This window comes from Plectropomus leopardus, chromosome 14 (assembly GCF_008729295.1).
Source record: "Plectropomus leopardus isolate mb chromosome 14, YSFRI_Pleo_2.0, whole genome shotgun sequence".
NCBI classification, from domain to species: Eukaryota; Metazoa; Chordata; class Actinopteri; order Perciformes; family Serranidae; genus Plectropomus; species Plectropomus leopardus.
Window position 1 is genome coordinate 18,431,436 of NC_056476.1, and position 14,097 is coordinate 18,445,532.

Genomic DNA, 14,097 nt, shown 5'->3' on the forward strand with positions numbered 1-14,097 from the left:
TGCAGAACTCCTCCCGTTGAGCAAACTTATATTGCAGTGTAAAATCAGTGCTCCTTTAACTGAAAAACCATGGCATTGCCTCAACATTTTGTATGGCCAGGGTGGAGATAATTGCAATAAGTAATATGTAGTCAAACAAATGTAACACCTCCTATTAAACTAGAATTGCCCAGCCTGACATTATTCTACCAAGTGCAACAGAAAGCCATTGCTCGCTGTCACGCTGCCTTTTGTATGCTTAACACTGGCATTGACCTGAGATGCTAGAACAAACAGTGTGGATATGGCAGCTTTGAAACCTCCAACCCCCCTGGCCTATTCTCAACAAAGTCTATTCTTTGAAGTGCCATTAGAAGGATTTTTCCTCTGGCTCTATGGCTGGGTTTTGCCCTATCCCTGTAAAATACTGTGGTTTCCCTGCACGCTGCTGCTGGGGCCAGCGGGTCGTTGGCTTACAGGGTGACACTCCCCAGAGCAGTGCAAGGGCTTTCAAAGGGTACACAGGCCAACTCTTTCGCAGTGAGCCATATATCAGTCTGTGAAACTACAGCGAAAATGAGGATAGGATGGATGAATTTTTACACAGGGAATTTCCTGGCCACTTTGTACAAAGCTTTTATCGTGTCACTCAGTGCTAGACTATTATTGGAGTGAAATATATACAATATATAGCCTCAAGCTTTCTAATTCCCCAGGTTTCTGCCACTTGGGACTTGCCGTCACATTTCCAGCTTTGTACTTTTGGAGTTCATATTTTTATGACACTAACTTTGTGACAGGGGTGAAGCTTTTTCTGGTACCCATTAGAGCGGCATCCTTCTCGTTAATATGTAGTGACAACATGTAGACTGCTTAACCTTCCCAGTCATGAGAAAATTATTGACTGTATGTATGAAAATATTCACAGCCCCAGCATGTATTTGATCTACCGTCTTACGTAAGCGACTCCATGACAGATGAAATGTGTATGTACTTAGTTAATGTAATTGAGCCAATCCCTCAGTAGCAGGCTTTGGTGAACGTTTCTCTCTTGAGTGATTGGGGATATAACATGCGTGTAATCAGTAGCAGAAAGGCATGGGCCGTGTTGCCAAACGCCACATTATGGAGCCATGATAAAACTCGAGTGACTTTGATAGCCTTCATCTTTTATTTACAGTGAGCAGATCTCAGAGGTTTCTAATTCTGCCTCCCAGTCTGTGGTAAATGCCTTTTGATTCATTTTGTGTTTCCCTTTTGTAGAACTGTACGGTTTTGACGTGCTCATTGACTCAAATCTCAAACCCTGGTTGTTAGAGGTGAACCTCTCTCCCTCCCTTGCCTGGTGAGTGACCCTGTCGTAATCACTTGATTCTTCACTTTGTTGTTTCAGGAGAATCTCTTACAGAAACTGTTACTTTTACCAACTCAAACAAGGTTTTTTCTCTGATTATGAAACAAAAAAAGATATTAATAGAATGCCACATTGAAGGAAATGGCACTCACACAGCATACCCTCAGGCTAAAATCTCCTAAAGAGTTTAGTCAGTTTAGTTAAGGTCACGCAACAGATCTGTATCTTCTTATGACATTTGACTCTTTTTTCTCTGCTCTTTTTATGTGTTGCAATTTTTTTGTTTGTTTCCCTTTTTTTTTTTTTTAAATCGACTTATTTACAGTGATGCGCCCTTGGATCTGAAGATAAAGGCCAGCATGATTGCAGACATGTTTTCACTTGTGGGTGAGTACATGCTGAAACAATGACTAACTACAACTGGCATTTGATTCCAAGGTTTTACACAAGTAATTGCACTTCATAGACATTTTAGGTCACATAAATACACTGCTTAAAGCTTGATTTTTAAATCCATTACAAAAATAAATTATATGCTGTTGAAATAAATTACATCAAACAAGTAGAAAATCTAATAACATTTCCAAAGGTTAAGTTATGTTATTAACCACCACACACATAAGAGAGGAGAAAACACAACATCTGTGATAATTTAAACTCATAGAAAAAGAATATTAGGATTGCAGATTTGTATTACTAAGAATGCATACATTTGTAATAATCCTCCAACAAAAAATCCAATTGCCCAATTATGATGGAACATTTGGAGTGAATCAAGATATTACAGTACAGTATTTTGAAATCTATACTGTAAAAATATACAGATGCTGCTCTGTCTAATAAACTGATACGGGCATGCTGTATTAAGATTATGTATTATAGTGCACAGCACGCACCACCAGAGGTCAGTCTCTACCAGTGGAAAAGGCAGCTGAGTTGAGAAAGATGGTGACAGTGAGTAGTGGGGATAACATTACAGGACGAAAAAAAAGCCTCTGCCCCTGGTTGGGAGTATTGCCACATATAACTTAATCTTAAAATGACTTCTTTCAACCACAAAAGCACTTTATTAGCCACATGATTTTATTCAACACATCATCCCCGTTCAGCCCACTGATGTGTCAGTATCTGCAGCAGCAACACAAATATGGTATACCCCAGTGAAATGTAAGGAAGGTATGAAAAAGCAGATACCACCCAAACCTACAATGTACAATTCAGAGATTTTTTATTGCAACATTCTATATTCAGGATAAAAATCTTAATTTTGGAGAAGCTTATCCAAATTGAAAAGGACAGTAAAAATGCTGTCTTTTCTGCACTAATCTCACCCCAAAGGTATGTGCTAGATGATGAAGACACAGCGGTGTTGATTAGTCTCTTTGTACTATAATATGCTGTAAATTGCTCAGTGTGCTTCAGTCCTTTCTTCTGTCTTGGAATGCCAGTTGGCTTCACTTGTAACCAGCAAGTTTTAAGCAGGTGGAGACAGTTGTCTATTGTTTGATGCCTAGTGTTTTCCTTTATTATACTCGTTGAGTCTGTGCAAAGCAAATGGACGAAAATAGCTGCACGGCTTCAGTGTTGAGAGAATAAACCGCAGCCGTCATTAATTAACATTAAATGACTTGCGGACAAAATTGTCAACAGAGGCCTTAGCTGTTATGTAGTCATTAAGCTTTCTTGAGAAACTGGATCCGACATGTCAAACTAAAGTGATCTGTTGCATGAAGACACAAAAAATGCCTGGCCCAAGGCAGAGATAAACACTGTTTATACAGCAGTGTTTGCAACAAGGAATAAGTTGTGTCTCTGTTATGTCTCCTCTATTAATTATTGAATTATCGTACAGAAGAAGAGCTTATATTATTTTATGATATGCAAGTTTGAACCAAGAAGAATCTGATACCTTAGCCACAAAGAGACGTCTGACACTTGTCTGTATTCTTGCAGATGAGAGTAAAAAGTACACATGCAATAAAAAGAGATCTAAACTAATCAGCCTTTCACATGTCTTGATTTTTTAACTCCACTTAATCCTTTGATTTATCCTCATTACCCTTCACAGGATACATGGAGCCCACTGATTAGCAGGCGTCCATCTAAACTGGCACTGAACCATTAAGTCTGTCTGTGGTCTCAGTCTAATGATATTAAAGGAATGGCTGTTGCATGTGTGCGTGTGTGCACATTTGCGTGTGCATCTTAGCCTAGGCCATGCTGTGGCTTGAAACCCTCCCCTCCGGCTCATTAAATGAAAGAGTAGAATCATAAATTGCCAGTTATCTTTGGACTGAGACGTTACTGCGGGTCTGGGGAAAATGAGCAGTGGCATGTAAAACATAGCACATCTATTATGTACCAAACAAACTAAGTCGCTGTTGGCTGATAACACTTGGGCTGCATCCCAGACCTGTAAATAATGACAGCATTCCATTAGCATTCATTTTCCGCCTGTGTGAAGCTGTCAGCTCTGTGTCGCCCATGTTTGTAATAATTGCTGTGTTTAGGCAAGAGCATGGCAGGGGCCTGATTCTTACCTGACGGCTTGGATGAGGTAGTACAAATAGCCTCGGGCCCCAAGCTGTCAATAGCCTTAATTCAATTCAAGCGTGAGTGCAAGATGCAACATAAACACATTTCTTTAACATTTCACTTTTACCACCAGTTAGCTTTGAGGCAGTGTGGGAATTAATAAACAGAAGATCATAGATTAACATCTTATTGACTGGGTGGGAACATCTTAGTGGGGAATGTGAATTGCAAACATTTTTCTCCACCCTTATCAACTACCACTAAAATGCAAATGTGTGGAGCTGTATGAATCCAAAGTAGAGAGTCACTATAAGAAAGAATGTCTTCTCTTCCTGGCCTAAAAGTTAAAGGAATATTTCCACATTTTGGGAAATATGTATATTTGCTTTCTGTTGCAGACCACTCTCATGTTTGTCAAATGTAGATGAGGCTGAAGCCAGTCATAAAGGCTGAAAACAAAGGGGAAACAGCTAGTGTAGCTCTGTCCGGCAGTAACAAAATCCTCCTACAAGAAACCTCGAAAACTCACCTATGATTTTTTTTTTTAAATAACATACACAAAATCCAAAGTTTAAAAGTGACAGTTTTCTGGGGGGTACGCGCTATAAACCTTGTCTCTGCTGGTTGCCTGAAAACTTTTCAGAGACAAGATACAGACCAAATCACTGTGACATCACACAATCCCATAATGTGGTAGACAAGAGATATGTGAAATCAGCAAACTTGTTTGTTTCTGTTGTCATTTTCAGCTGTAACTGTAACATTTAAAGATATATAGTTAAACACAGTAGTTCAACTCATCTGAGGTTTCTGCTTTGCTTATTTTATGTAATGTGTTGCTTTGTCAGTGTCTATAATAGACCAAATCTACTGGCCTAAAAGCTAACAAATGAACTGTACAAATAACACCCTCCTACTCCCAAATAATCCCCTCAAGCCAAGTAACCAAACAAAAAATAGTAAAAAAACAAAACAAAACCCAAACAAAGAAATGACCTGAACACCTAAAAAATAGAATAATTCAATTAAAATAATTGAAATAAATATTTTTTTCCACTAATATCTTGCAGTTTCCAGAATAAAAGAAAGAAATCAAACTAATTTGCTCAGGGTTCAAAGGTTTTGAATGCAGCACAAAAAAGTGACACCAGTCCAGGTTTCAAAGGGTTAAGCAAGGTCAGTGATTTACTTCAGGGGGCTGTGGTGTGTTACTGTATCAAAACATGCCTTCCTTTTTCTGAAAGCACATAAAATGTCTTTGGAAGAGTATGACATTGTTAAAGATATTATTGATTTACATGTAATTTATTGCCTTTGTGTCCTTAGCTCCACTTTGATTTTCTTGCTCTAACATTGAGGATCTGATGCAATATATGAAGGTCATGGGAATGAGTAACATGTTTAAGATCTGATGTCATTGATATACCCCCTTTATGGCTCTTCTGTGTCCCTGCAGGCTTTGTGTGTCAGGACCCCCTGTCGAGACAACCACGCTCTGACCGAGTCACCCTGGACCCTGGCCTCAAGCACCCAGCAGCCCAAAGACCACAGGTACTGGATGCTCTCTCTCACACACACACACACACACACACACACAGAGCAAAGAGCCAAGCCAAGTGTTGCACTCATTCACCCTTCCTTGTGAAACATTCCCATTCTTGTCCTCATCTCTCTGTAGCTTACACTACATTCCTGCCACTGCCATTGAGCTCTTCTCCTACCCTCATGGAAAATTCACTGTAATGCAAAACAACTGCTAATGCAATTACGCTGTTTGAGTGACATCAGTGTGCAAGTGCTACACTCTGTGGCTTATTGTTTTATCATTTCTAATCAAGTGACTAATGCTCTCTCTAGGCCCTTGTTGCTTAATGATGCCACAACAGCTAATGCACTTGGCTCCCTCCACTCGACTACTGCACCCAGATTTGGCGCAGGATCTGCTGGAGGGAGATTACTAAATCAGACAGATTTCTGCTCCACCTTATATTGTGTAAAAGGCCTGTTTAGACGTACAGTAACAAGGTTTCATTGTTGCATGTCGATGGAGCATGCATGCCACCTGTATGCGGCCTCATAAAGCAGTAATGCTGACACTCACCCAACACTTACTGTCTTCACCCATTGCCTCTTAGAAACCTCTTTCTGCACTGACAGCCACTGCACACAGCAGAATAGTGAGTTTCCTTCAGACTCAGACATATTAATCTTCTTTGCCTTGTTCCTTTGCAATTCCCTGATGCCTGTTACATTACCGGTAAGAAATTGCTTGCTGCTTTTTGCTTATTTGATTATGCGGCTTTACTATATTTCATAGTGGCAGACAGATCGATTCTAAATGCTGTATTTATTGGAGTTCTCATTACATTAGCAAAGTGGCCTCAGTAAGAAAGTGCTTTGAATGCTGCAATGCACCACTTGACCCAAAACTTTGTTGTACAGAGTCACTCATACATAAAAAAAACAAGCCTGACACTAAACCACAGAGGCTGTTGTACAACGCCAGGGACCTTCAGAAAACCTTCACTCTCCCTTTACTCTGATGAGGGGCAACAGATGAGTCTTTTTCTGAAGGATTAGGCCTTGTCACTTTTTGGCTGCCTTTGTATCCCCCCAGTCGCGTCAGACAAATTAAATGTAATCCCCCTGCTATTTAGATGACAAATTCTGTATGCGATTCTGTGGGGTTGTGCCCCTCTGTCTGGCCCGGGCTCCAACCTGCATGCCAAAGTTGTCAATCACAGCCTGGTAGTGCATGCAGTGGGGGAGGCAGCCAGGAATGCCAGCGCATAACAAAAATGCTTCGTTTATGTGACAGGGAGAAAAGGAGACAGGGTATTTTTTTTTAATTTTGTTGCTCAAGCTTCAGTCTGCACATTTTCCATTCATAAATGAGAATTGTGTTTCACGTTTCAGTAGGTAGTCAGTAACAGACAGCGTCTTTACTAAAAATGGAAGGATTGTAACTACTATACAACCTTAAGCATACTTAAGGTAAATTGGTATTTTTCAACCTGGGCCCTATTTTCCCATGTTTTTGTGTTTAAGTGATTTATGGAAACAACAATTTTTGAAATTGGTCCCGTATTGAGAGAGACAGCTCAAGCCGCAGCAGCAAAAGTGGTTTTTGTTCACTAAAAGTGCTTGTTTTAACCACTGACAGGCTCAGAAAGTTATTATAAGTGTTTTAAAACGTTACAGGAAAGACCCTGCAGAGAAATAAAAACTTTTTTATTACCTTACGCTAGTCTGTTTGTTATTGTGACCAAGTCTTGCTCAAGGAGAAATCTTGTTCTGAAATCTCGCAAGAGGTGACTTGTTGTAGGAAAAACAACAGTGGAAATGTTAGTGAGAGTTGGAGAGGAGTGCTGGAAAGAGTTTGTTGTGTTAAAGTACAGAAAGCGTAGCTTATTGTTATCTAAAACATTTTTATGTCATGGCTGAATATTTAGCTGATTTTGAAAATGGGGAAAAGTCTCTTAGATTTTAGATGCTGACTTATCCTTAAGCAAGATTTGGTTACACACACTAACAAAACAGACGGGATCAGCAAACCGTAGGAAAAATGTTTCATTTCTCAGTAGGGATCCTTTCTCTAATGTTGTCAGACAGTTATAACAATCTGAGCCTGTCAGTGGCAAAAAAAACACTAAGTGGACATAAATAGGAGTTGCACAGTTGCACTTGAGGATTACTGTACTTTGCAGTCTTTTCACCACTGCAGCTGTAGCAATACTGGGCCAATTTGTTGTCACATTGTTGTCTATATAACTCACTTAGACACAAAACCATGGGGAAATAGAGTACAGGTTCCATAGAGTGAAGTTTCCCTTTAAATTCCTAAGAAATAACTCACAAACATTTGCACATGGCTTTGCTGAAAAGAGAAATGACAATACATGGTTGGCGTTAGTTGAGAGTGATACTGTCTCTACTCTTCTCCCCTGTAGCGACAGAGGCCCACATCAGCCAGTAACTCAGAAACAGAAGGATCGAAAGACAAGCCAGGACCTAAACAAGGTCAGGGAGACAGCACTCTGAGCTTGACTGCTGAGGAGGTAGGGCCTTAACAATGGCATTGTTTGTGACATGATGTGTGTGATTTTGTGAATTAAGACATTATTGGAATCTGAAAGTACAGTAACTCTTTAAAACGGTTTCAAATTCATCTTTTGTTCTCTTTCGCCAATAGATCAAAGTGCTGAGGAGGATAAAGGAAGAGTACGAGAGACGTGGAGGCTTTGTCAGGATCTTCCCCACTGCAGAAACATGGGAGCTCTACAGGTAAGCTGAGCCAAGAAGGAACCTACATATCACATGTAATCTCAAAGGGGTGTTTCTCTGTAATGGGACTCATTATTAATACTGTCTTCAAATAAGTAGGGGCACTTAGGCTAAAGTAATGCAATCAGAGCCTATAGCCAGACCGTACGACTCCTCTCGCCTGTCACTAATTGAACCAGCAGACTAAGGTGTAGCAACAGTCAGTATTTGTTGAACTCTGTGTATTATGTTCCAACAAAGGCTTATGTCGGACAGCGACTTTATGTTGAAACGGCGACCCCTATTAGAGAGGAAGTCTGTTTTTGTGCTTCCAATTCATATTGTTATACGAGGATTTGTTGCTTGATTAGATCCATGGCTCTCTTAGCAGCAGGGATTTTGTGGCATATTTAAAAGCATATTATTGGGCGGTCTGGGGAATTACTGGTGCATTCAACAGCGGCTGCTTCCAGAGTAGCTATATCACAGCAGCCTTGTTTTTAACACATTTGCCGCAAATAAAGAGGCCGAGGCTCATCGGGGATCCTGCCTTTATGATTATTATGATTTGCTTATTATCTTCTCCTCTCAGTGGATATCTGGAGTCCAAGACATCAATGAACTACATGCTGGCAAACAGACTTTTCCATGGAAGGTAAGCATTTCCATTGTGGTCGGGAATTGGGGAATAAATCTCTCCATCAGTTTGTGGAAACGTTTGGATTCTAACGTGGCGTTTGTTTGGTCTCTCGATTGGATAGGTGAGAGCTGAACAGCTGAAGAGACGTTGTACAGTCAACTTTTCCAGCGCGCCCGATGTCTATGTGGCATTGTGGCGTCGATTTGGGGGCAGGAGGGGAAAGACGATTATAGATGAACTGTGCCTTTTTTTTTTGTTGAACCACATTTTTGTTATTGTAATACAGCATGCATTTATGTCATTTGAATCAGTATGGGCTTTCAAGTTTTAAACCGCAGCTTTGACTATTGCTCAATGTTGTCTGGCCGATTTGGCCCCCAACTAAGCCCATTTATGATTTTTCCGTATTCGTTAGGTAGCCAGATTAAGGGAACGTTTGTTGCTATAAGACCTCAGTTGCTGTTATTATTTGCCATTTATCCTTTCTCCTTTGGACCATCGCTGTCTCTCACATCAACTTCTGGACAAGCTACACACTAATCTTTTTGAGAGCTGGCTCCAGTTAAAGTTGAAATTTATAACTTTTGCTCTGCTTTGTAATTGTTGTTGATACACATATAAATCATTACAGTTGTTGTTATTACCATTGTGTTGACACGTCATGTGCTGTCTCTCAGGAATGTGAACGGGAATGTGCAGCTGCAGGTGGACGCTGTCCATGGCTGTCACGTTGTCCAGTACGAGAGGAAGCTGCTGTCTCTGGAGGCACGTAAGAGGAGACAACGCCACCTGACTCATCGCTCTGCTGAAAGGAAGAAGAAATTGGGTAGGTCTGATGTGTTCTGCCGCAATTCAGGAAACAGCTTTTTTTTCTATAACTGAGGCGAGTGCAGCTAAGTAGGACAACAACACACGCTAATGCATGTTTGTTTCCAATAAATAACTCCCCTGTGTCACGGTAAGGTTGGCCAAATATGACTATAAATGACTTCATTTCTTTGCAGCAACAATAGAAACCCTATTTTGAGTGCATGCGTTTATTTTATCCAAAATGCCGGTGATGCAACGAACATTTGTCTTCCCTTTGCAACGCTGCATACCTCAGGGAAGGAATCCAAGGCCTCCCCGATGGAGACCAGCAGTCAGGAGGGAGAGGAGTGTGCCCAGGAGGAAAGAGAGGAGGTGAAACAAGCTCTCGAGCCAGTCTCACACAGGGCGTTGGGAGCAGAGCAAAGAAAACAAGTGGCCACACCATTGGAGTGCTGCCACGGTGAGGCTCTGTCCAGCTCAGAGGCAGCCACGCACAATGCCAGGCCCAGAGTCAACCTGCTCAACATCCTTCAGCAGGGGTGGGACCTCAGGTCAGTCTGTGTTCTGGGCCGCTCCTCTCATCTGTCTCCCTCACTTTATTTTCTTCTCAATCCTTCCCTATTTAATAGGGAGAAATATGAAGTGCACTAATACACCTATCAAAGAGGATAACAAGAAATTAAAGACCTCCATACAGATGTTCTGTTTTGATCAGTTTGTTTGAGCATTACTTTTATGTACTACTACCTGCATCAATATGTTTCTTTGCTCACCACGGGTGGATCTACTGTCTGTGACTTGCTTTCTAAATTTTGGGTCAACTAATGTAATTTCATGTTTTTTTTGTGCCAGAGAGTCTAAAGTGCTACCACAATGAGGTGGAAGGTTCCTCAGTAGCAGTTTGAGGAGTTTCAGTCATAGGGCGAATAATAAAAAATTGTCGATCCAGTCCACGCTGATCGACAGATAAGAGAAACAGGTGCTGCGGGAGGGAGTGAAAACAAACTTTTAGACCCAGCACAATGTACGGTAAAGCCTGGAGCTCTGCAGCTTTCTGTCAAAAGTGCCTACTTCTCGCAGACGGCTCATTTGCACTGATTACTTTCAATGTTTACTGTATTATTTTTGACCTGAATGCTGTAGAATCTCCCACTGAAACCCACTGTGGTGTGTCACTGTGTCCTGTTGTTGTTGTCCATCAGTATTGGTGTGTTGCAAACCAACTTCCCTGTAAGGGACAACTGAGATACTTTGAACTTTAAGTGCTAAGGTTCATAATTGTTGTTCAAGAAAGCTAAATATTGTTACCTTTTTTTCCATAAATACTAACCTATTCTCTGGTAGCTACAGATTGAATTTTAACTGAGTGAGGATTGAAGGGAGTTGTGTCAAAATGATATCAACATTACAGTTTTCAGAGTATAAAAACATCCTCACTTTTTATGTATTCTTCAGTACAAATAAGGATATCATATTTCTATATACTGTCATATGACACACTTTACATACTGATATTCCCAGGTGCAACAAAAGCTGTGGTCTGATGTTGATTTTAAAAGTGTGCCTGAAATTATAATTTGAGGTGGAATTACAAAAACAAGTCTGAGTTTGTAGAAATTCCTCAGTGCTTGCCAGGAGTGCGCATGAAGCAGGGAAATTATAGTACAGCATATCATTGTTTGTGTTTGACAGATTTTTCCAAAACACTTTTTTTTTTTTTTACTACAGTGTTCTGACAGTTCTTTTTCTAGGTTCATCCAGTTTATTTTTCTGATACCATTGAAGGACAAGATACTCTGTGTTTCAACAACTTTTGGCTGAAAGCAATACATACCTTCATCGTTGCTCTCTCTCTCTCTTTTTTTCTTTTCTGGATGACATGTCAGCTAATGAGCGTGTGAATGAGAATAACTGCTTGTTTTTTGTGTTGTAACAGATGTATCACATATTCCAATGCCACAAGCAGAGGACTTAGTGAAAAATGTTAATTATGAACTGTTGATCTGTCTTTCCAGTGCCTTACCTATGCAATTCTTGATTTTCCTCTCTCTCCTCTCCAGTAAAGTGCAGGCCCGGATGGCCTTTTCCTCATACCTGCAGCGAGTGCAGCAAAGACTGTTGGCAGAAAGCAGGGCCAACACCATCCCAGCTTGGCCAGACAAGGACAACGACCAAATGGTACAACCATTTTAAATCTACTTTTCCCAATAAATGGACATGGGTGGAATACCCTGGGGCATTGTTTCCCCTTGTATGTATATGTATGCCAGATTTCCTCTAATTAGTATTATTCTGTTACTCATATGTACCCTGGCTGTAGCTGAAATGTGTACGAGGCATTTTGTGGCCACATCTAAGGAAAACGTGGTCTGTATAAGAGTGAGCCTGATTGGAAAGTCTGCATTGTTATGGCATACATCATCATCATCATCAGTGGCCTCAAACCTTTTGGGAAAATCAATGTAAATTCAAGTCTTAGTTTCTAGGCTGTTACATTCAAAGCTCTCAGTGTTTTGAAAGGCGGCGAAAACACAGGCAGCTTGAAGAGGTGCAGCTGGATGAGTCAGCGATTCAGGGAAGTGATAATAAAATATTTCTCCTCAATGTTTTGTTTTTGTCTGCACAGGAGCTGGTGATTCGCTTCCTGAGAAGAGCCGCCAGTAACCTTCAACAAGACATTAAGGTGGTCTTGCCCAGTCGCCAGCTTCCACTCCAAGACCGCAGACGCATCCTGTCCCACCAGCTAGGAGAGTTTATCCACTGTTACAATAAGGTGCCCAGACTTCACCACTGAATCGCATGTCTGAGACATGATGCAAACATGGATAACATTATGCACATTGAGTAAACCTGCCGCCTGATACTTTCCTATCTTCTCAGGAGACTGAACATATGGTGAAAAAACAGGAGAGCAGCAAAGAGGATCATTGTGTAAACCCGAGTGTGTTTGAGGAGTACATCACTGCAGCGAGGTTAGTGAATTGGCAAGTCCACTGACTATTGTTCAGTGCTTGGCTCCCTACTGTTCCCCTTATATATGCTACTGACTGAAGAGTGATCTCAATCTGCTATACACATTTATCTTCTTTTCTTTCAACAGTGAAAACGATCTGGAGGAAGTACTGACATTCTACACACAGAAAAATAAATCAGCCACCGTCTTCCTCGGAACAAAAGTCAGGAGCGTTAAGAAAGACGTTCATGAAGTAAACGCCTCAGGAGATTCAAGCAACTGTGAGAATTCCAAAAGTGAGTTCCTCCTGTGTGTTTTTTTCCACATTTTTTTTCAGAAGGTCTGTTTTATGTTTAATATTTTATCTTTCAAGCACAGTAAACAGGAATTATTTAGATTTGTAAACCCAAAAAAAGTAAAGGGAAAAAAAGGTTGAGTCATCAGGGGTAAAGAAAAGGTCAGCTTCAAACGATTAGCGCTCATCGGGGGGAAAACAAATGTGTGTCAGAGCTGAGGAATGGCTAACCAATGATAAAGGAAGCTCTGGCTTCTTTCTTGCTTTGAACAGCTCTGCCTGTGGCCAAAAAGGATTCCAGCGCTTCAGAGTCCTCGCTCTCCACAGGGAAAGTCAGCAGTGACCCAGACATGAAGGCCACGGAGAGTCAGCCTTCTGTCCGCACTGATGACCAACACGCAGCATTTAGAGCTGGTAAAATCCAGCCAGAGGTCCAGGCCTCTCAGCACTGCTCCAGCTTTCCTGTCACTTTAGAATGCTCACATATTCATCCGCAGCACTGCTCCTCTGCCCCAACGTCCCTGCCTCTCCATTGTCCGCCACCACCGCCACCTCCTCAGCCACCGTCCTATGCACAGTCCTTGGCAAAGTCTCAGTTCTGCCATTCTGAGACTCTATCTGACCCTCCTGCGTACACTCCTGCCCTGGTGGTCACGCAGCCGCCGAGAGCAATGTGGACAGCTGTTTCCACTGGCTACAACACAGTCTGTACTGGGCAGCCAACCCAGGTGCTCAGAAGGATTCAGTCCTTTACCTCATCAACGCCCAGCTCTGGAGCCGCCTCTTCCATCCCGAGTGCCACGCACATCTATAGCCAGAAGCTCTCCAGACCCACCTCTGCAGGCCAAGGTAAACTCCAGGGTTCCCACGCTCATGAAATTCCTGAAAAAATTATGGAATTTGAAAAAACTTTTTCTAAGCCTGGAAATGGTTTGGAGTGAACAGAATGTTTTGGAAAAGTTTTTAATATACGTTGTTTTGGCTATCTTTTAAAATATGTTCCTAATATTTAAAATCTAGTGCTGCACTGCATGGCCGTTGAAACGTCACTAGAGTCTATACACATAGAACAGACAAGCACCACATCATTGTGAAGGCTGTGCCCATTTTGGGGGGGAAACGAACATGCTGTCACATCAGGGGAGAAACTGGTAAATGCCAAAAAGCTGTCATGTAGCAGGTTAACGAAGGGTTTCACACTGAGATTTTAGGACATAAGATATGTGAATAGTCACTGGGAACTACTTGAATAAAGTCATAGACATGGG

The 14,097-nt window shown here is 41.4% G+C and overlaps 1 protein-coding gene across 3 annotated transcripts in view; it reads left to right on the forward strand.

Moving 5' to 3' along the window:
• Positions 1–14,097, forward strand: part of ttll5 (tubulin tyrosine ligase-like family, member 5) — a 59,575-nt gene that overhangs the window by 18,750 nt on the left and 26,728 nt on the right. For all 3 annotated transcript variants that reach the window (XM_042500315.1, XM_042500317.1, XM_042500316.1), the window contains exons 13-25: positions 1,243–1,324; positions 1,659–1,720; positions 5,325–5,419; positions 7,819–7,926; positions 8,061–8,152; positions 8,724–8,786; positions 9,449–9,597; positions 9,877–10,132; positions 11,642–11,759; positions 12,208–12,354; positions 12,462–12,553; positions 12,682–12,830; positions 13,103–13,678. In XM_042500315.1, the coding sequence (XP_042356249.1) occupies positions 1,243–1,324; positions 1,659–1,720; positions 5,325–5,419; positions 7,819–7,926; positions 8,061–8,152; positions 8,724–8,786; positions 9,449–9,597; positions 9,877–10,132; positions 11,642–11,759; positions 12,208–12,354; positions 12,462–12,553; positions 12,682–12,830; positions 13,103–13,678 (1,989 nt within the window). The remainder of the gene's footprint in view (positions 1–1,242; positions 1,325–1,658; positions 1,721–5,324; positions 5,420–7,818; positions 7,927–8,060; positions 8,153–8,723; positions 8,787–9,448; positions 9,598–9,876; positions 10,133–11,641; positions 11,760–12,207; positions 12,355–12,461; positions 12,554–12,681; positions 12,831–13,102; positions 13,679–14,097) is intronic.